Below are 26,464 nucleotides of genomic sequence, written 5' to 3'. Positions count from 1 at the left end.
GTAAGACAATTCACAACTGTTCTGTTCACTGTGGTTTCAGGCATTCAGCCTTGGGGATGCCAGAAATATCTGGGAGTGAAAATGAAACGATTTCACTACTTCAACAAATTAAGAACTACAAAGAATTTGAAGGTATCAACAACCTTCTTGAATGTTACAATGAAAATGAAGACTTGGCTATCATTGAAAGCATTCGATGGAGGCAGTCTATTACCTGCACCTGGTGTCTGTGCTGATTTAGTTCATTTACAGTCAAAAGATCATAGTCATGTACACTGGATGAATTCCTCCATCAATAAATATTAGGAACTAATACACATTTTATAGATAAATAGATATTTAATTGATCACATAGGAAATTACAGTGTCACAGTAGTATTACGAGTGCACAGATATACAAATATTAGAAGAGAAGTAAGAAAGAATAAAAGAATGTTATCTCAAAGTCTAACATTTCTCCATCATTTCTCCATCTATAGGTTGACTCGTTATAGAGCTTAATGGCCGAGGGTAAGAATGTCCTCATATAGCGCTCTTTGGAGCAGTTGTCTTAAGCTATGTCCACACTAGACTGGCTAATTTTGAAAACGCCGGTTTCGCGTAAAAATGATAGGCGTCCACACTAAGCGTTTTTGAAAATACTTCTGTCCACATTAAAACAGATATTTCGATGAATCTCCTCCTACTGCGCATGCGCAGGACACATCTACCGAAAACAAGCGACATGTTTGGTGTCAAATCTCGCCTTGAAAGACTTGGTGCGCGTTTGTTCAGTTACAGACTAGAAAAACTTAAACAACAGACTGCTGTTGGCTCTCACACGGGAGGACTTAAAACTAAAAAAAGCAAATACTGGAGCGTATGGAGGCAACCAACAGGGAGTTCACGGACAGTATGACCCGGCTGATGACGAACATTGAAAATCTGATTAACTCTGTTGCATTAATAAAGCCCCTTGTTAAATGTATAAAACATGTCTGCTTCAGTGTTATCTTGTATTTCCATACAATGTTACATTAGGCTGTTACACATCTATTGTCAGAGAAGTACTTGCATAAATAGGTAAGCCACCTTCATACGAGCAAGGACAGAAAACAGGGCAAAGTGAGTATACTTACTTATTCAGTAAGTTTTGGGTCAAAGTATTTGGTGAGTACATTTCTAACTCTTCTGGCTTCAGTCTCCTTGCCATCTGTTCTGAAATTGTTAGGTTGTGTTCAGGAAAACAATGAAACAGCACGCTGCCGTCACCATCTGTTCCGGCATGACATGACAGTGTTTTTAGATTTCTCCGGTTACCTCATCCACACTGCCCCGGCCAATCCGACATTTTCAAAATTACACACTCTGAAGGGCGTTTTAGAAAAGCTCCATTTTCGGGGGAGGAAAACACCATTTTAGTGTGGACGGAGGGTCAAAGCGAAGAGAAAAAGCTTTGGTTACGGATTTATCCAGTCTAGTGTGGATGTAACCTTAGTCTATTACTAAAAGTGCTTCTCTGTTCAGCCAAGGTGACATGCAGAGGGTGAGAAACATTGTCCAGAATTGCCAGGATTTTCCAGAGGGTCCTTTGCTCTACCACAGCCTCCAGTGTATCCAGTTTGACTCCTATAACAGAGCCAGCCTTTCTAATCAGTTTATTGAGCCTGTTGGCATCACCCATGTTGATGCCATTGCCCCAGCACACCACCACATAGAAGATTGTACAGGTGACAACAGACTGGTAGAACATGTGAAGGAGAGGCCAGCATACCCCAAAGGACCTCAGTCTCCTCAGGAAGTAGAGGCAACTCTGGCCCTTCTTGTACACAGCCTCTGTGTTGGTGATCCAGGTGCACCCCAGGTACTTGTCGGTCCTCACCACATCCACATCCTCACCATCAAATGTAACAGGGAACAATGCAGACTGAGTCTTCCTAAAGTCTATCACCATCTCCTTTATCTTACTGATGTTGAGCTGCAGATGATTTAGCTTGCACCATTCGACAAAGTCCTCCACCAGGGCCCAGTATTTATCCTCCCATCCTCCTTTATGACCCCAACTATTGCTGAGTCATCAGAGAATTTCTGCAGATGACATGACACTATGTTGTACGACTGAGGTCCACAGGGTAAACTGAGGGAGCTAATACAGTCCCCTGTGGGGCCCAGTGCTGCTTATAGCCATGTCTGACACACAGCTCTGAAGCTGCACAAACTGTGGTCACAGAATAGTACTGTAGTAGTATTGGTAATGTTATAATTTGTTCTGTATTTCATTTAAATTCATAATTAGTTACTCAGTTAAATGATAGCTTGTATTCTCATATGTTTTTAACTATTTCCATAAAACTTTGTCTAATTGGGGCAGCCGCTTAATTGGACCAAAATGTACTGGTCCGGGGGTGCCCCAATTAACTGTGTTGATAAACTGGTGTATCAACGCCACAATGTCCAGTGAAGAACTTTGTTTCGCACACCATCCATACAGATCATCTCATCACATCGGTGCATGGAGACAGTACAAGGGGAAACAACAACATAATGTAGAGCATAAAACATCAAACAGTACAGGCCCTTCAGCCCATAATGTTATGCCATCCCTTTAGGCTACTCCATGATCAATCTAACCCTTCTCTCCCAAATAACCCTCCATTTTTTCTATCATCCATGTGCCGATCCAAGAGTCTCTTAAAAGCCCCGAATGTATCTGCCTCAACCACCACCCCTGGCAGCGCATTCCACACACCCTCCGAGGCAATGTGAGGCCCTCCGTTGGTCGATGTCGACTGTGGGCATTGTGTCCCAGCTGTCCACATGATCCTCAAGCCAGGGCAGTTCGATATGGAGGGCAAGCTGTTACCCACATAGCAGGCTCCCCCGTCTCCACACAGCTGCTGAATCCAAAGGAAAGGCAGAGACCGATACAGTTTGGCACCAGCAGCACCGCAGGAGTTGCCAGTCGGCATTGAGCTCAATGTAGAACTCAAACACAAAAGATTCTGCAGATGCTGGAAATCCAGAGTAACACACACAAAATGCTGGAGGAAGTCAGCGGGTCAGCAAGCGTCTGTGGGAAAGAGTTTTGTGTGCATGTTGCTCAACATCGGACTGCCTTAGAGATTCCAGCTCCAGATTTTCCCTTGGGATTTACTCCCAAAGCCTTTCCCATGAGTGATCATAACCACAAGGCCACGGAGGTTTGAGATCAGAGATTCCCTTCTCCTAAATGAGCTGCCAACCATGGGTATTGAGCTCCATCTGCCCAAAACGACTGGCTTTAAGGTGCCAATAATCCGCCTTTGCCCCTTCTCCTTTCAGTAGAAACAGTTACACCAGGCTTACTGGCTCGGCTGTATGGGAAGGCCAGGAGCGAGATGGTTGTCAGAGGCTATTTGAGATGCATGCCATTGGGAGCATTTTATCCTCATTACCATCCCCGGCTATGATAACCTTAAGGAACCCCACATTTACCACTCTCAGTGTAAAAAAAAAACCTAACATCCCGCCCAACATCCCCCCTACAGTATACTGTCCTCCAATCACCTTAAAGTTTTGCCACACATATTAGAAATTCCTGCCCCAGGTAAGAGGCTGCCCTCAACAAGTTCACCTCTATCAAGTCACCTTTCATCCTCTGCTCCAAAGAGAAAAGCCCCAGCTCGCTCAGCCTTGCCTCATAAGACATGCTCTCTAATCCAGACAGCATCCTGGTCAATCTCCTCTTCACCCTCTTAAACGTTTCCTCATCCCTCCCACAATGAGGCGACCAGAACTGAACGCAGTACTCCAAGTTTGGTCCAACCAGAGTTGGGACGTTATGGTGTTACAGTTGCAGAGGAAGTGCAGTACAGGCAGACAATGAGGTCCCAGGAATATGAAACGGTAGATTATGAGGTTAAGGGCCCATGTTATTGTGCTAGAGGAATATTCAATAGACAGCAGCAGAACTTGAGCCTCGTGATCTCAATATGTTTCTTACTACTGATCCTTTACACATCCCAAACCTCAGAGCCTCCCTGCCATTTCAGCTAACCTGTCTTCTCACTTAGACCATAAAAGACAGGAGCAGAATGAGGTCCTTTGGCCCATCAAGTCTGCTCTGACATTCCATCATGGCTGGTTTATTTTCCCACTCAACCCCATTCTCCCTGTAACCTTGACATCCTGGCCAGGACCGAACTGTTTCTCTTTCAATACATGTGAATGTGGAGAGGATGTTTCCCTTGGTGGAAGAGTCTAGGACCTGAAGGGACAGCCTCAGAATCGAGGGACATCCATTTAGAATGGAGAAAAGGAGGAATTCCTTCAGCCAGAGGGTGGTGAATCTGTGGAATTTGGTGCCACAGGCCGCTGTGGAAGCCAAGTCATTGGGTATATTTAAAGTGAAGGCTGATGTTTCTTGATTAGTCGGGGTGTCTAAGGTTAAACACCTTGTACTTGCATAAGCTTGGAAGAATAAGGGGTGATCTCATTGAAACCTATTGACTATTGAGAGGCCTAGGTAGAGTGAATGTGGAGAGGATACTCCCAAAAGTGAAAAAGTCTTGGACCAGAGGGCCCAACCTCAGAAATGAGGGACATTTCTTTTGAATCAGAGAGCAGTGAATCTGTGGAATTTATTGCCACAGACAGCTGTGGAGGCCAAGTCCTGGAATATTTAAAGTGGAGATTGATAGGCTTTTGAGAAGTAAAAGTGTCAAAAGTTACAGGTAGAAGGAAGGGGAATGGGATTGAGAGGGATAATAAATCAGCCATGATGGAATAGGTGTCAAAGGTTACAGGGAAAAGAACCTGTATTGTTCTGTGTTCTATGTTCTATTCCCTGGGGATATTAAATTACCAAAAAAACAATAAAAATAGAAATTGTGAACTCATCTTCTTACCAATTTGATACTTGGTGCCAGAGAAGTTGGCTGTAATTGCTCCTTTCTTTTTCTTCTTCATTCTGACGTTCCTTTTCCCAACTCCGGCATTTTTGAATGGCAGCCCAGCGTTCAGAGCCAGGCTGGAGGAATCCTGATCATCTGAGGGAAAGAGAGAGAAGATCTGTGTGAAGAGGGAGATTGTGTTATTTCCAAAAGCCAAGGCTAGGACAGAGAGTTCCACCATGGAGACACTCTCCCCGCCACACAGGGAACGCAGGGTGGCATGGTAACATAGCAGTAGTGTAACGCTCTACACCGCAGGGGTGTCAAACTCATTTTAGGTCACGGGCCGGATTGAGCAAAATGCAGCTTCATGCGGGCCGGATCAGTCGGACGCGTGCGAACGCAGCTTTCGTTGCCTCCGTTTTTTCAGCCTGCTCTCATGTGTCTCAGTCTCTGCTATAACTACAAAGTGTTTCACTTTACAAATTCCGTTTCTTATGAAGAAGACTGCCGAGCAAGACTGCCGAATAAACACTAAAAACCCTGAAAACCTGGTACCTGAATAAACTCAGCATTAGCCATATCATACGCCATAGGCGCTTCGATTACTGGGGCCAGCTTTAATAGTAATTAGATATTATCTCACGGGCCAAAGATAATTCCACCACGGGCCGGATTTGGCCCGCGGGCCTTGAGTTTGACATATATGCTCTACAGCACCAGCGAGCTGGGTTCAATTCCCACCACCGTCTGTAAGGAGTCTGCATGTTCTCCCTGTGACTAAATGTGTTTCATCCAGGTTCCATTTGTGATGAAGAGTCTCAGCCTGATACATGGATTGTTTATCCCCTCCATAGATGCTGCCTGACCTGCTGAGCTCCCCCAGCATTTTGTGTGCATGCGTAGTTCTGTTGGAGGAGGGAAGTGAGCAATAGAGAAGGTGGATGGTGCAGGGGCGTAGCGGATAGCTTAACGCAATTACAGCACCAGGGACCAGGGTTCAACTGCTGCCGCTGCCTGTACTTCTCACTTTGACCATGTGGGTTTGCACTCACAGTGCAAACACGTACAGCTTAGGGACAGTAAGTTAAGGACATGCTGTGCTGGTGTTTGAAGCATGGCAATACTTGTGGGCTGCCCCCAGCACATCCTCAGACCGTGATGGTTGTTAACCGATGACTCATTTCAATGCAGCTTTCAGTGTGCATGCCACAAATAAAGCCAAACTTTACTCTACAAGAGGCAGTATCTCAGGAAGGAGACTCACAACATCCAGGACACTCATGGCCTCTTCTCGATGCTGCCATCAGGCAGGAGGTATAGGAGCCTGAAGACCCGACCTCAAGATTCAACAACAGTTTCTTCCCCACTGCCTTCAGGTTCCCGAACGGACTTGAAAAGTCCTCATTCTACCTTCCCCTCAACTTGCACCAATGCCTTGTAATTTATGTATAACTTATGTTCCTTTAAACTTACATTGTTTATATATAACTTATGTTCATTTGAATTTACATTGTTTATGTGTATATTATGTATAATTTATGTTAATTGAAATTCACATCATTTATGTGTTCATTATGTATAATTTATGTTAATTTAAGTTTAAGTTTATCATGTTTGTAATGTACCGCGCTGCTGCCGCGGAAAGGTGACGTTCATGGCATTTATACCGCAAGTTTGTAGGTACGAGCATGGAAGACCACTCCCACTCTGATATGTCTGTCCATGGCCTCCTCTACCGTCAAGATGAGGCCACACGCAGGTCGATGGAGCAATACCTTATCTCCCGCCTAGGTAGCCTCCTACCTGCCGGCATGGACATTCAACTCACAGACCTCCGTTGATACCCCTGCCCCCCCCCCTTACCCCATCCCTATCTATAATTTTAGTCTGGTTCTCTTTTTCTCTCTTTTTCCCCCTCACTATAATCTCCCCCCAGCCCTACCTTTCTTTCTCTTTTATTTCCCATAATTCACCACCTTCCCCCAGCCCATTTCCCTCCAGCCTATCATTTCCCAGCTCTCTACTTCATCCCTCCCCCCCCCACTTCTTATCCCCCCTCGACCATCCCATGTTACTTCACTCCTGATGAAGGGTTTCGGCTCGAAATGTCGTCACTACCTCCTCCCATAGATGCTGTCTGGCCTGCTGAGTTCTGCCAGCATTTTGTGCTTTTATTGAAATAAACTGAAACTTGAGTTTCTGAACGTCACCACCCACTGTTCTGAATCAGCAGTATGTCTGTCTGGAACCTCCATCCTTATCCAGGTAAAGATCCTTGCATCCATCTCTCATCCAGTCCCCAAACAACAAGCATTTCTCCATTAGGATTCCCATCTGGGATTTCGGAATGACTTTCGATGGGGATTCTCTGCTTGGGGACACAGGAATCTGGCAGCACAGGAATTTAAATTCAGTCAACTAAATAAATTAGGGTCATTGAAGAAAAACAAGCTTGAGTAATGGTGTTGGCTCAATAGGTTTCTAGGATACAATATATTAGTTTCCTCATGGCCTGGTATGGAATCACCGATGCCTAAGAACAGAAAAGCCTACAAAAGTAATGGATGCATCCCAGTCCATCACGGGTAAAGCCCTCCCCACCATTGAGCACATCTACGTGGAGCGCTGTCACAGGAAAGCAGCATCCATCATCAAGGACCCCCATTATCCAGACCAGGCTCTCTTCTCACTGCTGCCATCAGGCAGGAAGAAGGTGCAGGAGCTTCAGTTCCCACAGCACCAGGTTCAGGAACAGTTGTTACCCCTCAACCATCAGGCTCTTGAACCAGCGTGGATAACTTCACTCACCTCAGCTCTGAACTGATTGCACAACCTATGGACTCTCTTTCAAGGACTCTGCATCGCATGTTCTCAGTGCTGTTTCTTTGTCTTTTTGTTTTGTGGTGGAGAGTGTATTGACTGGCTGCATCGCAGCCTGGTATGGAAACACCAATGTCCTTGAGAGGAAAATCCCACAAAAAGAAATGAATACTGCCCAGCCCATCACGGGTAAAGCCCTCCCCACCACTGCACACGTCTACATGGAGTGCTCTCACAGGCTCCTGAACCAAAGGGGATAACTTCAGTCAACTTCAGTTGCCCCATCTTTGAAATGTTCCCACAACCCTTGGACTCACTTTGATGATAGATGTTGCTTTCTTGAGGCAGCGCCTCCTGTAGCTAGCATCACTGGTGGGAGTTGTATGGACAGACCTCTTCTCTCTGCAGCAGCTTGTGTTCCTGCACATTCGAATCGCCGCCTACCAGACCGTGATGCAATCAGTGGGACAACCTGGCACTTCCTGTCTCATTAAACAATCCTGGTGTGTGGATGAGGGATGGAATCGGGGGAGGAATTGATGGGAATGTGGGGAGAATGAATGGGATTCGTGTAGAACTGGTGTAAGTGTGTGATTGACGATCAGTGCTCCACCGTGCTGTGGATTCCACATTTGGGTTTGGGGGCTGCCCGCCAGTGTTGGCTTAATTGAAGACAGGCTGGATCGCGTTTTTCCGCAGTTACACTGCCACAGGATGAGGAACTGCAGCTGGTTTGTCTGTGATTAGGCCAGGGTTAAATGGGGGAATGCTGGGCGGCACGGCTCAAAGGGCCAGAAGGGCCTGTTCCACGCTGTCTCTCAGTAAATAGATAAAAATGGCCTCATGCTTGGCTGAGTCTGCAATCCTGTGTACTGGAGCCTCCACACCAGGCTGTGATGTAACAAATTCAAGACTCAAAGATTAACTTATAATCAAAGAATGTATAAGTTATAAAACCTGGACACTTGCTTGCTCACAGCTAGCCACAAAGCAAGAAACCCGAAAAGCACATTTAAAGAAAAAAATGAATAAAAATAAAAATTAAAAAACCAACACTGGATGGTCAAGAGAATGGGGAAAAAAACACAAATCATGTAAACAATTGAAGCAAATGACAGCATTCCGGTCCAAAGCTGAGTCCTCAGATCTGAACCCCGGAGTAGGCCCAAAGCCTCGTTTATGAGTTCATCACATTAACGGCCACAGACCACAGCAGCCAAGCAGTCTTCATAGCCTCAGTTCCCTGGAGATGACCAGTGTGGAGAACAAATAAAACTGGCTCTCGATCCGGATCCCATTACCCAGTCTTTTCAGTCCGTCTGAGCCGGTGTCAAAATTGACCCATGACAGAACAGTGAAAGTCTCCAGCACCCTGGAGAGAGGAGTGAAGATCGCGGAGACAGGGAAAAATCGACTCTCACCTCCAATCTGGGCCGGCGTTAAAATTGTCTAAACAGCGTATCATACCTTGCACTAGGACCCGGCTACTGCGAAAGGCTCTGGGCCTAGCCCACGCCACTCAGCGACTCGCTAAGGGCCCAGATTTCATCACCCTGCTCGAAGCCACTCTCAAGCTCTTCAAATCAGATCAGTCCCCAGAGTGATCCAACCTCGCACCTGGGCCAGTTGTATGGGCATCAGAACTCCATCTGCAACCCACCATCTAGGCTCACCTTCACTTGCCCCTTCACTGTTTACGTCAATAATTTAACGCAATTTACCTCAGAAAAGGTATTTTTAGTGATGTTTTTAAGTCAGATTTCTTAGCTTTTTGACTACCAGAAGCTGTCACACACATTAAGATGAGCCATCTTAAATGGAAATATCAGAATTGTGCAAGATTTTATTGAAACTTCAATCATTACTGGTTTGACTGTTGCTTCTGCTCCTTATGTGAAAGTATTAACTGAAATTTGTTACAATCCATTACAAATTGGAATTATAACACTTTATTCCACATTCTGTTATTGTTTTACTTGTTCTACCTCAACGATCTGATCTGTGTGAACAGTAAGCAAGACAAGTTTTTCCTCTGTATCTTAGTGGACACGACAGCACTAAACACGTCTTATTGAAAAAGAGGTGTCATGATAGGGTAGTAGTTAACGTCAGCAGTTGTGATCAGGGCTCAATTCCATTGATGTCTGAAGGAAGTTTGTACATTCTCCTCGTACACCTAAGATCCCCAGTTTCCTCTCACATTCCAAAGACGTACTTTTTAGGGTTAGTAAGTTGTGGGTGTGCTGTGTTTGTACCAGAATGTATTGCTATACTTGTGGCTTCCCCAGCACATCCTTTGGCATTGACGTAAACGATGCATTTCAATGTATGTATCAATGTACATTTGGCAAGTAAAGCAAATTTTTAATCTTTAACTAATTTTCAATGCAAATTGTTACCTGCTGCTGCAGTTGTGCATGGTAGCCACATGGTGGCAGGGCTGCACCATAAATGAGATTTTTTTCTAACTAGTACAGTACTCTGCAAAGTGTTTCTGAAGAACATTGATTCATCATTATTCATTATGTTTCCCTCTCATTTGATGCCGCCTGACCTGCTGTGCGTCTCCAGCATTTTCTGTTCTTATTTCAGACTTGCAGCAGATTCAGATCGTTGAATTTGCATTACTAATGAACGGTTCGGTCTGTATATGAAACATTTGATTTAATCACCAGGAACTTCAGAATGCATGAAAGCATTAAACCGAAGTAATTGCAGTAAACACTCCACACTGATATAGAATAGCTCAACTCCACCATGAAATAAAATCACAAACTGTGTTTTAAGAATACTAAACGGGTCTGTTGGGTAGCTGGGTGAAGATTGACTGTACCAAAGGAGATGCAAGGCAGTCTTTCCTTCCACTGGCCTACAGGTCACCCTTGGGCAAGGTGTAGTGCCTGCTTAGCCCCCCAGTCAGGGTCACGTGAAGCCATGGGAGCAGGTGGTGGACGGTTGTCTGGGCAGCTGGTGCACATCACAAGTCCTGGTTATGCAACCACTGACACCAGGCAGACAATCTCTGAGGAGTATCGATAATGGCTGAGGGTCACCCATCTTGTAAAGACACTGCCCAGAAGAAGGCAATGGCAATCCACTTCTGTAGAAAAACTTTGTCAAGACCAATAGTGGTGAAAAGACCTTGATCGACCACGACATACAAACAAAGCTGACCCGAGTCTCAAGTGCCATCTATAAATCTACCGGTGGCACAACTGTTGTTGGCAGAATTTCAGATGGTGGCAAGAAGGTGTACAGGAGTGAGATGGATCCGCTGGTTGAGAGGTATCTCTGCAACAACCTTGCACTCAACGTCAGTCTGACCACGGAATTGATTGCGGACTTCAGGAAGGGGACATGGAGGGAACACACACCAGTCCTCATTGACGGATCAGCAGTGGAAAGGGTGAGCAGGTTCAAATTCCTGGGCATCATCATCTGTCAACATGAGCTCAACATAATTACAAAGAAGGCATGCTAGAGGCTGTATTTCATTTGGAGTTTGAGGAGATTTGGTATGTCACCAAAGACTCTAGCAAATTTCAACAGATGTATCGTGGAGAGCATTTTAACAGGCTGTATCACCATCTGGTATGGGGAGCAGCCACTGTACAGGATTGAAGTAGGCTGCAGAGTTGTGAACTCATGGGCACTAGCCTCCCCACCATCGAGAACATCTTCAAAAGACAATGCCACAAAAAGACAGCGTTGCCTACACTTTCTGTACAACTCTTACACTTTATTCTGCATTGTTATTGTTTTACTTGTTCTACCTCAGTGCTCTGTGTAATGATCTGATCTGTATGAACAGCTTGGAAGACAAGCTTTTCACTGGATCGCAGTACCCTGATTTCTTACGGATTTATTTCTCATTTAGTGATACGGAGTGGGACAGGCCCTTCCGCCCCTTCAAGCCTCACCACCCAGCAACCCCCGACAACCACTGACTTAACCCTAACCTAATCACAGGACAATCTACAATGACCAACCACCCTACTGACTGGTACATCCTTGGACAGCGAGAGGAAACCAGAGTTCTCGTGAGAAACCCACACAATCCAGGCGGAGGACGTTCAAAGATGCCTTACAGAGGAAGCCAGGATTGGACTCCGAACTCCAACGCCCTAAGCTGTAACGGTGTCATGCTAATCGCTACGCTACCACGGCAACAATAATAAATCAGATATCAATACAATACCTTCTTGTATAATTTGTGATTATGTTTTTCTGTATATCGGATGCTCTGTGTTGGTGATGTTGCTGCAGGTAAGTTTTTCATTACACCTGTGCAGACACGTACTTGTGTACCCGACAATAAACTCAACTTCACTCACGCCATCACTGAACTGTTTCCGCAACTTGCAGTCTGACTTTCACAGACTTTTCATCTCATGCTCTCAATATTTATTGCTTAATTATTTTTTATTATTATTATTTCTTTACTTTTATTTTGTATTCTGCAGTTTGTTGTCTTTTGCACATTGGCTGTTTGTCCGTCCTGTTGGGTGAGGTCTTTCATAGATTCTATTTAAAATGGTTTAATTTAATATCAGAGAATATATAAATACACAACCTGAAATTCTTACTCTTCACAGACATCCACGAAACAAGAAACCCACAGAATGAATGATAGAAACGTCGGAACCCCGAAGCCCCTCCACCACCCATGGTTCGTGGATTTACTGTTTACGCCCACAGCGAAATGAATCTCAGGGTGGTATATACGGTGACATATATGAACTTTGATAACAAAGTTACTTTGAACATTGAACTTTGAATTTTGACACCTTTGACTTTGTTACATCATGACCCCAGTGGATGGGATAACTTCGAAATACACCTTGGACTTTTAATGCTGACCAATTCAACAATCCTGACAGCTAGAAAGAGGATGGGGAGCAGTTTTAAAATCACCAAACCGGGGCCACTGAATGCATCAATAGCAAGGCTCTCAGAATTACAGAGCTCAGCACCTGACACAATATTAAATCCCCCTCTCCCCACTGGTCGGGGTTGACATTGGATATTGCGTCCTAGCTGTCTATGTGATATACATGTGGGTATGCAAGCCAGGGCAGTACGATATGGAGAGCAAGCTGTTGCCCATTCACCAGGCTCGCCTCTCCACACAGCTGACGAATCCAGAGGAACGGCAGAGACCGACACGGTTTGGTACCGGCAGCGTCACAGGAGTTGCCAATCAGCGTTGAACTCAATGTAGGGCTTCCTAAGGAACTCCAGCTCCAGATTTCTCCCCTCAGTATTTACTCCCGAAGCCTTCCCCATGAGCGGGTACAGCCGCAAGGCAGCAGAGGTTTGAGATCAGAGTTTTCTTTCTCCTAGCTGAGCTGCCAACCACGGCTGGGAAGACCCATCTGCCCAATGTGACTGCTTTTACGGCACCAGTAACCCGCCTTTGCCCAATCCCCTGTCAGCAGAAATGGTATAGCCACAAGGCAGCAGAGGTTTGAGATCAGAGTTCCCCTTCTCTTAGCAGCTAAGCCACACGTGAAGGCCAGGAGTTGGACCGTTGTCAGAGACTATTTGAGAAACACACCACTGGAAGCATTTAATAGGTATGGGGAGCTTATCCCCACTACCACACTCTCCCGGGTATGACAACCTTTAAGGAACGCACAAAATTAAAAATATAGAACAACTTTTAGTCCTACCTTCATCGAGGGGAAAGGACGGCATGATATCGCAGCAGACCAAATCGAGGGAACTGGACCTGCTTTCACTGGAAGGCGACGGTTAATCTTCTGTCATGGTAGCAGAGGGAAGCAGGAACACCGATCAGTCTCTGTTGAGAAGGAGGGCAGGTATTGAGAGGAGCGTTTACTTCCCCTCATTGGGTAAAAAGAAACTGCTCCTTACAATGGGGTATAGGTCCAGCCTGACAGTGCGATCCCAGACACTGCACTCCAGAGAGGCAATTGGCCGACCTACTCAACACAAGAGATTCTGTGGAAGCTGGAAATCCAGAGCAGCACACACATAATACTGGAGGAACCCAGCAGGTCAGCCAGCATCTATGGAAATAAATAAACAGTCAACGTTTCTGTCCTGAAGAAGGGTCTCGTCTCAAAACATTGACTGTTTATTCCCCTCCATAGACGCTGCCTGAGCTGCTGAGTTCCTGCGCTTTCTGTTATTGCCACCAAGTTGCACAACTGGGTACTTTGCCCCCATTCCGTCCCATTGGCATCTATCTGCTCACTACCCCCCCCCCCCCCCACCCACCAAAACCTGTCCAACTCAACCTGCAGCTTCTCCCGGTCCTCCTTGCCACTTGCCCTGACCCCCACACCCTGCCCTGCCACCCAGCTCACTGCCAAATAACTTCTTCCTCAGTATCAACAAGACAAAGGAGATGTTATTGACTTCAGGAGATCTCCCACCTCTGTTTACATTGGCAGCAGTTTCAATCTCCTGGGAGTGTACATCACACACACAACCTCTCATGAGCCTAGAACACATCCTGCACTATCAGGAAAGCTCCTCGGTGCCTCTGCTTTCTGAGGAGAGCTGGTCTATGCCCATGTAAACTCACATCACTCTACATATCTCTACGTACATGCAGTAGAGAGCATCCTAACAAGTTGTGTCACTGCATGGTTTGGAAACTGTGCTGTGGTGGTCAGGAATTTCAACAATGGGTAGTCAAACTACCCAATGCATCACTGGCATCAGCCTACACACCATCACAGTCATATATACAGAAACATAGAAAGCCTACAGCACAATACAGGCCCTTCGGCCCACAATGCTGTGCCAAACATGAACTTACTTTAGAAATTACCTTGGATTACCCATAGCCCTCTATTTTCCTAAGCTCCATGTACCTTAGGCCAAAAACATCGTGAAGGATCCCACCCACCCTGCTCATGAACTCTTTGTCCCACTCCCGTCAGGGAGGAGGCTACGTAGCATCCACACCAGGATCACCAGTCTCAAAAACAGTTACTTTCCCCAAGCAGCAAGTCTGATCAACTCCTCCATCCACTGACCCACCCCTCCACACCCCCAACCACCACTACTTTATCATTTCCTGTCAGTCACCGTACGTACAGACTCTCCTGTGCCCAGCGTCACTATATAGACATTCAAAGTGTATTGCTGTGTTCTTTATCTTACTGTGTTATTTCCTTATGTTGTATTGGATCTTTTAACAATTACTTCGTTCTCCTTTACTAGAAATGACATTAAACAATCTTGAATGTTGAGTTTTGAATCTGCAAGCCTGGAAACACCACACATAATTGCTGAGTCCAATACTTCATGAACAGGTGGGTTCCCAGTGTGGACAAATAAAAATGTAACAAGTAAAATAAATGTAAAACATTAAAAGAGACAAGATTGTGAAGGTGACATTGTACATGCTAGGATGTACAAATCCACCCTGGCAGGATGCGATTCTCATTGGAACAGTAACTACAGCTTAATCCTCCCTGCCCTGATTTGGTTGTCACAAACAACACATTTTGCTCTGTGTTTTCCTGTTCTCCCTGTGACTGTGTGGGATTCTTCCGGGTGCTCCAGTATCCTTCCACATCCCAAAGATGTATGAGTTGGAGGTTAGCAAGTTATGGGCATGCTGTGATGGTGCTGGAAGACATCAAGATATAGGAGCAGAATCTGCTCTGCCATTCCATCATGGCTGATTTATTATCATTCTCAGCCCCATTCTCCTGTCTTCTCCCCGTAACCTTTTCATGCCCTTATTAATCAAAAGACTACAAACCTCCACTTTAAATATACCCTCCAACGGGATCCCACTACCAAACACACTTTTCCCTCCCCCCCCTTTCTGCTTTTCACAGGGATCATTCCCTACGCGACTCCCTTGTCCACTCGTCCCCCCCATCCCTACCCACCGATCTCCCTCCTGGCACTTATCCTTGTAAACAGAACAAGTGCTACACCTGCCCTTACACTTCCTCCCTCACCACCATTCAGGGCCCCAGACAGTCCTTCCAGGTGAGGCGACACTTCACCTGTGAGTCGGCTGGTGTGGTATACTGCGTCCGGTGCTCCCGGTGTGGCCTTTTATATATTGGTGAGACCCGACGCAGACTGGGAGACTGTTTCGCTGAACACCTACGCTCGGTCCACCAGAGAAAGCAGGATCTCCCAGTGGCCACACATTTTAATTCCACGTCCCATTCCCATTCTGATATGTCTATCCATGGCCTCCTCTATTGTCAAAATGAATCCAAACTCAGGTTGGAGGAACAACACCTTATATACCGGCTGGGTAGCCTCCAACCTGATGGCATGAACATTGACTTCTCTAACTTCCGTTAATGCCCCTCCTCACCTTCTTACCCCATCCCTGACATATTTAGTTGTTTGTCTGTTCTCCATCTCCCTCTGGTGCTTCCCCCCCCCCACTCCTTTCTCCTGAGGCCTCCCGTCCCATGATCCTTTCCCTTCTCCAGCTCTGTATCACTTTCGCCGATCACCTTTCCAACTCTTAGCTTCATCCCACCTCCTCCGGTCTTCTCCTATCATTTTGCATTTCCCCCTCCCCCCACTACTTTCAAATCTCTTACTATCTTTCCTTTCGGTTAGTCCTGACGAAGGGTCTCGGCCCGAAACGTCGACAGTGCTTCTCCCTATAGATGCTGCCTGGCCTGCTGTGTTCCACCAGCATTTTGGGTGTGTTGTTGTTTAATTACCGTAGATTCCGGATTTTAAGCCGCTACTTTTTTCCCACATTTTGAACAGCTTTGAACTCTGCGGCCTTTAATACAGAGCGGCTAATACATGGTTTTTTTCATGCCGCCAAAAACATTTTGCCTCGTAACAGTAGACCAATAAAATTGATGAGTAGTTCACAGAGGTCCAATGAAATTGTACGATAAATCAAGCGCACTTTCACAATTAAATTATTGTAAATCAGTCATTTGTACTCACCCTCATCAACATGGAAAACACTCGAAGAAAAGCATTGTGCTGCCTTTATGGCAGTTACTTAGTTTATAATATTTTCGCTTAGTAATTCATTTGTTAGTTAAAGTTAGAAGTGTTTTAACTATATTTGTTTTCTGTACTGCATCGCGGGATGCTATGACGTCACACCCGGTTTCGCCACGTCTTGTGGGAAAAATGCCGTTTGCGATAAACGGGACGGCGGGGGGGAGCGGCATTACGCGAGCGGCTTTGGATCTGAGCGAACGCTGCTTTTAAGTTAAAGGCGATCAATAACTTTTCCTGGTAGGCTGCAGTATATATATTTTTTACCAGTCGTTAGGAGATATTGGAATGTTGTTCAGTAAAAAAGTATACGCAACGTATATTTAAAAGTAGCCGCGTTACAGGCACGGTTCGAAAAAAAGCATTTGCAATATGTATTTGTTTATGTTACCATATGGATTTAATTAAAAGTTAAAAAATCCTCACGTGTAATATCTTTCTGTGTAAATATCTCATATTACAACGTGGGACACCTGCGGCCGAAAATCCGGTGCGGCCGAAAATCCGGTGCGGCCTAAAATCCGGTGCGGCCGAAAATCCGGTGCGGCCGAAAATCTGGTGCGGCCTTTACAAGTAAAAAATTGATTTTATTTCTAAAATTAGAGCCAGCGGCTTTTAATCAGGTACGCTCTGTAGTCCGGAATCTACGGTATACCCAATGACTTGGCCTCCACAGACATCTGTTGCAATAAATTCCACAGACTCACTGTTAACTGGTTAAAGAAATTCCTCCTCATTTCTGTTTTAAAAGAATATGCTTGTAATCTGAGGCTGTGGCCTCTGGTCCTAAACTTACCCCACTACAGGAAATATCCTCGTCACATCCACTCTATCTAGGCATTTCAATATTCAATAGGTTTCAGTGAGATCCCTCCTCATTTTTCTAAACGCCAGTGAGTACAGGCCCAGAGCCGACAAACACTTCTCATACTTTAACCATTTCATTCCCAGTAAGGCCACACTTGTGGGCTGCCCGCAGCACATCCTCGGAATGTGTTGGTTTTGACACAAATGCCGCTTTTCACTCGTTTCAATGTTTCATGTACGTGTGACAAATAAAACTAATTTCTTTAACCTTCTCCCAGTCCTCCCCACCCCTCAGACTCACCACTCCACACCCCCCCCCCCCACACCCATGCCAAACAGGTCAAAGGGTTGAGGTCAGACTATGAATGGCCCACCGGTCCTCCAAGTTCAGAGATTCAGCTCAGGTCAAACAAAACTGCTACGGAATCAGCAATTGAGAACCCTTCTATATCTGAGTGTGACGGTATTCCTGCATCCAATATATTCTATGAATAGGTGGGTTCATAGCATCGACAAACCAAATTCTAACAAGTAGACAATAGACAATAGACAGTAGGTGCAGGAGTAGGCCATTCGGCCCTTCTAGCCAGCACCGCCATTCACTGTGATCATGGCTGATCATACACAATCAGTACCCCGTTCCTGCCCTTTCCCCATATCCCTTGACCCCGCTATCTATGAGAGCTCTATCTAACTCTCTCTTGAATGCATCCAGAGACTTGGCCTCCACTGCCTTCTGGGGCAGAGCATTCCACATATCCACCACTCTCTGGGTGAAAACGTTTTTCCGCATCTCTGTTCTAAATGGCCTACCCCTTATTCTTAAACTGTGGCCTCTAGTTCTGGACTCACCCATCAGCAGGAACATGCTTCCTGCCTCCAGCGTGTCCAATCCCTTAATAATCTTATATGTTTCAATCAGATCCCCTCTCATCCTTCTAAATTCCAGTGTATACAAGCCCAGTCGCTCCAATCTTGCAACATATGACAGTCCCGCCATTCCGGGAATTAACCTTGTCAACCTATGCTGCACTCCCTCAATAGCAAGAATGTCCTTCCTCAAATTTGGAGACCAAAACTGCACACAATACTGCAGGTGGGGTCTCACCAGGGTCCTGTACAGCTGCAGAAGGACCTCTTTACTCATATACTCAATTCCTCTTGTTATAAAGGCCAGCATGCCATTAGCTTTCTTCACTGCCTGCTGTACCTGCATGCTTGCTCTCATTGACTGATGTACAAGAACACCTAGATCTCATTGTACTTCCCCTTTTCCTAACTTGACTCCATTTAGATAGTAATCTGCCTTCCTGTTCTTGCCACCGAAGTGGATAACCTCACATTTATCCACATTAAACTGCATCTGCCATACATTTGCCCACTCACCCAACCTGTCCAAGTCACCCTGCATTCTCATAACATCCTCCTGACATTGCACACTGCCACCCAGCTTTGTGTCATCAGCAAATTTGCTAATGTTACTTTTAATCCCTTCATCTAAATCATTAATGTATATTGTAAACAGCTGCGGTCCCAGCACCGAACCTTGCGGTACCCCACTGGTCACAGCCTGCCATTCCAAAAGGGACCCGTTAATCACTACTCTTTGTTTCCTGTCAGCCAGCCAATTTTCAATCCATGGATTGAAAGTAAGCAAAATGTAAAATTTGCGAAGAGACGGATTGTGATAATAACATGGTGTATAAAATAATGGTACAGATAAGCCCCGGCAGGGAGAGATTCTCATTGGACCAGTAACCATGGCTTAATCCTCACTGCCCTGATTTCTCCAGAGATTTCAGCATCCCTAACGTAACAGCTCCTGATTAGAACCTATAAATCTGTCCACTGGACTTACACAGAACTGCTGAATGAGACAGGAATGATCAGGACAAGAGACATTTTATACTGTGCTTAACTCATTACAAAACACAGAAGTCATAAATGGGTATATGTGCAGTCAGATGATAAACTTGAACTTGATCACCTTGTCCAGTGGTCCAGAAGCAGTAAGACATGGTATCAGTCACGTAAGCAGTGAATACTTCTGTCCAACTAGAGGGCACAGTTTTCAGGTGAGAGAGAGAGTTAGTACAGTCCAGAGGAGCGAATATTTCACCCAGAGGGTGGTCCATTTACAGAACAGGTGCCCGAGGAGGTGGCTGTGGTATGTACATTTTCCACCCTGGTTAGAAATGGCTAATTCCAGGGGGCATAATTTTAGGTAATTGAAGGATAGCATAGTGAGAATTCAGAGGTAATTTTTTTTCTCTTTTTTTTTTACACACAGAGAGTGGTGAGTGCAGGATACACACTGCTGGGCTGCTGGTAGAGGCAGGTACATTAGGGAAATTTAAGAAACTCTGAGATAGGCACATAGATGATAGAAAACTAGAGGGTTATGTGGGAGTTCTCATAGAGTTCCCAGCCTTTCTTATGCCCTGGACTAATACCATTAAACAAGGGGTCAATGGAAGGCTGGGAACCCTTGGGTTAGATTGATCTTAGAGCAGGTTAAAAGGTCAGCATAATATAGTGGGCCAAAGGGCCTGCACTGTACTGTCATGATCAATGATCTATGTGCATCAACAATATTTAAAAGTCACTTGGACAAATTTGTGGATGCGATAGGTTTCAGGGTATATGAGCTAAAGACATGCAAATGGGTCTGACTTAAAAGGAAATCTTGGCTAGCATGGGCCAGTTGGGATGAAGGGCCTGTTTCCCACATATATGTCGCGGAAGAATTATTTTCCCCATTGAACATTTACATCCACAGTCACCCAGAGAAAGATACTGTAAGTTAGTTAGTTCATTCTCATTCACTCACACTCTCTCTCTCTCTCACTCTCTCGTTTATGACACTTCCATTCATTGTTCAAAAAATTAATTGAATAAAAATCTAACTTAACTGAACATGGAGAAGACCAAGGAAATGATTGTGTACTTTGGGAAAGTGCAGATGAACTGTCCCCTTCCCATGGCTCCCCCGTAGGGAGAGTTAAATGCACCGTTCCTGGGAGTTCACATCATGGATGACTTCACCTAGTCCCTCAATATCACCTCCCTCCCACCCATCTGAGACATTTATCAGGAGCGTTGTGTAGACAGGGTTCTTAGTATTATCAAGAATCCCACCCATCCATCCGGCCCCCTCTTTGACTCTCTAACATCAGCAGGAGACTCGATGCATATAAACAAGAACAGTCAGGATGGAAACAGTTTCTTTCCTCAGGCTATTACGCTTCTGAAATCCTTGCTCCATCATGTTTGAAATGTTACCAGATAATTTGTTCTGCACCCTACAATATTTAATTTATGTACTTTATTTTGTTTGTTTATGTGTAATTCATTCGTAAATTTAATTCCTACTTTCCCAAGTTATTGTGTGTTATATGTGTGTTATGTCTACCACAGTGGTCACAGTGTTACACCTTACCACAGTTATACCCTGGTCCAGAGAAACATTCTCTCTACATGTACAGTATACAGTTAAATGACAATAAACTTGACTTGAATTTGTTAGAGTGGGATGTTATGTTGAGATTGTATAAATGTTGGTGAGGCCTAATTTGGAATATTGTGTGCAGATTTGGTCACCTACCTACAAGAAAGATGTAAACAAGGTTGAAAGAGTGCAGAGAAAATTTACAAAGATGTTGCCGGGTCTGGAGGACCTGAGTTATAGGGAAAGACTGAATAGATTAGGGCTTCATTCCCTGGAGCGTGGGAGAATGTGGGGTGGAGACAGGGTAAATGTAAGCAAGTTTTTTGCACTGAGATTAGAAGTAGAGGTCATAGGTCAAGGGCAAAAGGTGAAAAGTTTAGGGGGAACATGAGGGGTAACTTCTTCACTCGGAGCATGGCACAAGCTGCCACGGTAAGTGTTGTCATGACATTGAAGAGAAGTTTGGATCACACATGGATGGACAACTGTGGTCCAGGTACGGGTTGATGGGAAAAGACTGAATACTGTTTAGCACAGACTAGATGGGCTGAAGGCTCTGTTTCTGCGTTGTACAGCTCTATGTCTCTGAGTAGATGAATGCAGTGAAAAACTTGCTTGGAGCAGCATCACAAGCACACAGCTTCAGATACACAGCATTCATAAGAAAACATAAATGGAACAGCAGTACGCCAGAAATTTGAGAGTGCCTGGGGGCAAAGTGTGTGAAGTTACCATAACTAGAGAAAAGGTTCTTGGGAAACTGAAAGGTCTGAGGGTAGATAAGTCACCTGGACCAGATGGTGTACACCCCAGGGTTCTGAGAGAGGAGGCTGAGGAGACTGGCAAAGCATTAATAATCGTCTTTCTAGACTCAATTGATTCTGGCATGGTTCTGGAGGAATAGAAAATTACAAATATCACTCCACTCTTCAAGAAGGAAGAGAAGCAGAAGAAAGGAAACTGTAGGCCAGTTCGTCTGACCTCAGTGGTTAGGAAGAGGTTGGAGTCAATTGTTAAGGTTGTCGTTTCAGGGTACAGTACTTGGAGGCACATAATAAAATAGGCCATAGACAGCACTGTTCCTTCAAGGGAAGATCTTGCCTGACAAATTTGTTGGATTTCTTTGAAGAAATAACAAGCAGGATAAACAAAGGAGAATTGGTTAATGTTGTGTACTTGGATTTCCAAAAGGCCTTTAACCAGGTGCTGCATATAAGGCTGCAGGAGGTAAAGAATGGAAATAAAGGGAGCCTTTTCTGGTTGGCTGCCCGCGACTACTGGTGTTCCACAGCAATCTGTGTTGGGACCGCTTCTTTATACATTATAGTTCAATGATGTGAATGATGGAATTGAAGGCTTTATGGCCAAGTTTGCAAATGACACAAAGATAGCTGGATGGGCAAGTATTTTTGAGGAAGTGGAGAGCTTACAGAAGAACTTAGATTAGGAGAATGCGCAAAGAAGTGGCAGACAGAATTCAGTGTTGGGAAGTGTACGGTCATGCACTTTGGTAGAAGAAATAGAGGTGTAGATGATTTTCTAAATGGAGAGGAAATTGGAAAATCTGAGGTGCAAAGTGACTTGGGAATTCTCGTACAGGATCCCCTGAAGATTAATTTGAAGGTTGAATCTGGTAAGGAAGGTAATTGCAACATTAGCATTCATTTTGAGAGGACTAGAATATAAAAGCAAGGATGTAATGTTGAGACTTTATAAAGCACTGGTGAGGCCTCACGTGGACTATTGTGAACAGCTTTGACAACGTTAAGCTGACATTGGAAAAGGTTCAGAGGAGATTCAGGAGAATGTTTCTGGGATTCAAAAGGTTTATTATCTGAGGAGCATTTGATGGCTCTGGGCTCTACTCACTGGAATTCAAAAAAATGAAGGGTGACCTCATTAAAAACTACCGGATGTTGAAAGGCCTTGATTGAGTGGATGTGCAGAGGATTATTTCCTATTGTGGAGGAGGTTAAGAGCAGAGGACACAGCCTCAGAATAGAGGGACATCCTTTTAGAACAGAGATGAGGAGGAATTTCTTTAGCCAGAGAGTGGTGAATCTGTGGAATTCATTGCCACAGGTAGCTGTGGAGACCAAGTCATTGGGTATACTTAAGGCAGAGGTTGATAGATTCTTGATTAGTCAGAGCATGAAGGGATATGGGGAAAAGGCAAGAGATTAAGGCTGAGAGGGAAAATGGATTAGCCATGATGAAATGGTGGAATAGATTCGACGGGCCAAAAAGCCTAATTCTCCTCCCATGTCGATGATCTTATGAAAACAAAAGCTGTACAAGAAAGAATATAATTAGAACAAAAAAAGAAATAAATTTAGTGCAAGGTGTTCCTAAACCCTGGTGATTAGGGTTTTGTTGGTCATGCACTTTGGTGGAAGAAATAAACAGGCAAACTATTATTTAGATGGGGAGAGAATTCAAAATGCAGAGATGCAAAGGGACTTGGGAGTCCTTGTGCAGGATACCCTAAAGGTTAACCTCCAGGTTGAGACAGTGGTGAGGAAGGCAAATGCAATGTTGGCATTCATTTCTAGAGGTCTAGAATATAAGAGCAGGGATGCAATGGTGAAGCTCTATAAGGCACTCGTGAGACCACACTTGGAATATTGTGTGCAGTTTTGGGCTCCTTATTTTAGAAAGGATATACTGACATTGGAGAGGGTTCAGAGAACATTCATGAGAATGATTCCAGGAATGAAAGGGTTACTATATAAGAAACATCTGGCAGCTTTTGGGCCGTACTCCCTGGAGTTCAGGAGAATGAGGGGGGATCTCATAGAAACATTCCAAATGTTAAAAGGCCTGAACAGATTAGATATGGCAAAGTTACTTTCCATGGTAGGGGAGTCTAGGACAAGAGGGCATGACTTCAGGATTGAAGGACATCCTTTTAGAACAGAGATGCGGAGGAATTACTTTAGTTAGAAGGTGGTAAATCTGTGGAATTTGTTGCCATGACCAGCTGTGGAGGCCAGGTCAATGGGTGTATTTAAGGCAGAGATAGATACTGTAGGTTCTTGATTAGCCCGGGCATCAAAGGGTATGAGTGAAAGCAGGGGAGTGGGGATGACTGGAAGAATTGGATCAGCCCATGATTGAATGGCGGAGCAGACTCGATGGGCTGAATGGCCTACTTCTGGTCCTATATCTTATGGTCTTATGTTGGTTGATTCAAGAACAGAACGATTGAAGGAAAATGGTCGTCCTTGAACCTGGTGGTGTGAGACTTCAGGCATCTGAACCTCCTGTCTGATGGTAGCAGTGAGAAGAGGATATGATCTGCACGGTGGGGATCTACGATGGACAGATGCAGCTACTTGGTAGTGCAGGATGTACCCCTGAAGAATTGGGCTGAGTTCATTGCTCTCTACAGTTTCTTATATCCCTGGGCCATAGCACCAGACTGTGAAGGAATGTGGAGATTCGCATGGCCAGAGGCAATTTGAACATATGGAATTGTTGGAAGTGTTTTCTTTCAGTCGAGCACTAAACCAAGACCCATCTGTCCAGATTTACTGATTCCAAGAGTGTCCCTACCGACACAGCTCAACGTTCCTCTGCCAACCAACAGAGATGAAAATAATTCGGATTAGCAGCTGATTTGCCACACGTCCTGTATTCTACAAAACACGCATCCATAAAAACAGTCCTTTCAAAGACAATAATTGCTGAATATATGCTTATTGGGAAATGATAGAGTTATAGCAAGTGTAGAACACAAACAGGTCCTTCAGCCCATCTAGTGGACAGCATTCCAACTGGTTGCATCACTATCTGGTTTGAAGGGGGCACTGCCCAGGATCGGAAAAAGCTGCAGAAAGTTGTAAACTCAGCCAGCTCCATCATGGGCACTGACTCCACCCCAAGCATCAGGGACATCTTCAAAAGGCGATGCTTCAAAGAGGTGGCATCCATCATTAAGGACCTGGTGGAACCGTTTCTACTGACAGGAGAAGGGGCAAAGATGGGTTACTGGCAACTTAAACCCAGTCACTTCGGGCAGATGGGGCTCATCAGCCGTGGTTGGCAGCTCATTAGGAGAAGGGAAACTCTTATCCCATACCTTTGCTGCCTTGAGGCTATACCACACTTGTGGGGAAGGCTTTGGGAGTAAATCCTAAGGGAAACATCTGGAATTGGAGCCCCCGAGGCAGTCCTACATTGAGTTCAACGCTGACTGGTAACTCCTGCGTTGCTGTTGGTACCAAACTGTATCGGTCTCTGTCGTTCCTTTGGGTTCATCAGATGCGTGGAGAGTGGGAGCCTGCTACATGGGCAACAGCTTGCTCTCCATATCGTACTGGCCTGGCTTACGTATCTAGACAGCTAGGATGCAATATCCATGGTCGACCACCACCGGAGGCCTCACTCATTTAATTTTATATACTATACACTTCTTATTGTAACTTAAAGTTTTATCATGTATTGCACTGTACTGCAGCCGCATAACAACAAAATTTCACGACATACATATGCCAGTTATATTAAACCTGATTCTGACAGTGTGCATTGATGGTCAGTCACTCCTTTACTTCACCTTCATTGCTAACCCCACATTAATCCTGTTTCTTTTGATTCTGTCTGCGTTCTCAGCAATTTCCCTCTCAATGTCATCAGCATCATCATCTCATGTTCTTCCTGGGACGTCTGCAACATCAGTATTTAAGATTGTTTATGGCCTGGGAGCAGGTCGATGAGACTAGGCAGATTAATGGTTCAGCACGGACTCAATGAGCCGAAGGGGCCTGTCTCTGTACTATAGTGTTCTATGATTCTATTCAAGATTGTTTACTGTCATTCTTCAGTACACGAATGTAAAGGAGAATAAAATGATGATACTCCCCCTCTGTCCCTTTTCCCACCTTTTCCTTTTGCTCTCTCTCCTCCTGATTGACTGGATCCCGTCACCCACTTTTGCCCTCCTCCCCCTCACTGGTCTCTCTTCCACCTCCTTCCATGATTCCATGCTCCACCGTCCTCTCCAATCAGATTACATCATCTTTCAGCCCTTTGTGCCTTCCTCCCCAGTCCCCTCCTGACATCATTCCCACTCTCTTCTGTCTATCATTCCCCTCACCTCCACGACGTGCTCCAGCCCACCCCTCTCTCCCTCTTCTAGCCCTGAGGATGGGCAAAGTGAAAGGAAGTTTATTATCAAGGTACATATATGTCACCATATGCAATCTTGAGATTCATTCTCTCATGGGCATTCACAGGAAAATAAGCGCAGTAGAATTTATGGAAAACCATGCATAGAGACTGATCAACCATTGCACAAAAACGACAAATTATGCAAAAATATAATAATACTGAGAAGATGGGTTACGGATTTCTTGAAAGTGAGTCCACAGGTTGTAGAATCAGTTCAGAACTGAGGTGAGTGAAGTCATCCCCTTGGGTTCAGGAGTCTGATGGTTGAAGGGTAATAACCGTTGCTGAACCTGGTGGTGTGGGACCTAAGGCTCCAGTACCTTCTTCCTTATGGCAGCAGTGAGAAGAGAGCACGGGCTCAATGGTGGGGGTCCCTGATGCTGCTTTC

The 26,464-nt window shown here is 45.0% G+C and overlaps 1 protein-coding gene across 3 annotated transcripts in view; it reads right to left on the bottom strand.

The window, feature by feature from the left end:
• The window catches only part of ttll7 (tubulin tyrosine ligase-like family, member 7), a 200,870-nt gene that overhangs the window by 132,269 nt on the left and 42,137 nt on the right, over positions 1-26,464 (bottom strand). For 2 of the 3 annotated variants that reach the window (XM_073062543.1, XM_073062544.1), the window contains exons 2-3: positions 13,346-13,476; positions 4,866-5,006 (exon numbers count right to left, since the gene is read on the bottom strand). In XM_073062543.1, the coding sequence (XP_072918644.1) occupies positions 4,866-5,006; positions 13,346-13,370 (166 nt within the window). In that variant the 5' untranslated portion in view covers positions 13,371-13,476. The remainder of the gene's footprint in view (positions 1-4,865; positions 5,007-13,345; positions 13,477-26,464) is intronic. The other variant, XM_073062545.1, reaches the window with a different exon arrangement.

Source organism: Hemitrygon akajei, chromosome 12 (assembly GCF_048418815.1).
Source record: "Hemitrygon akajei chromosome 12, sHemAka1.3, whole genome shotgun sequence".
NCBI lineage: Eukaryota > Metazoa > Chordata > Chondrichthyes > Myliobatiformes > Dasyatidae > Hemitrygon > Hemitrygon akajei.
Note: the sequence above shows the minus strand (reverse complement) of the source record. Positions and strands in the feature narration are given on the sequence as shown.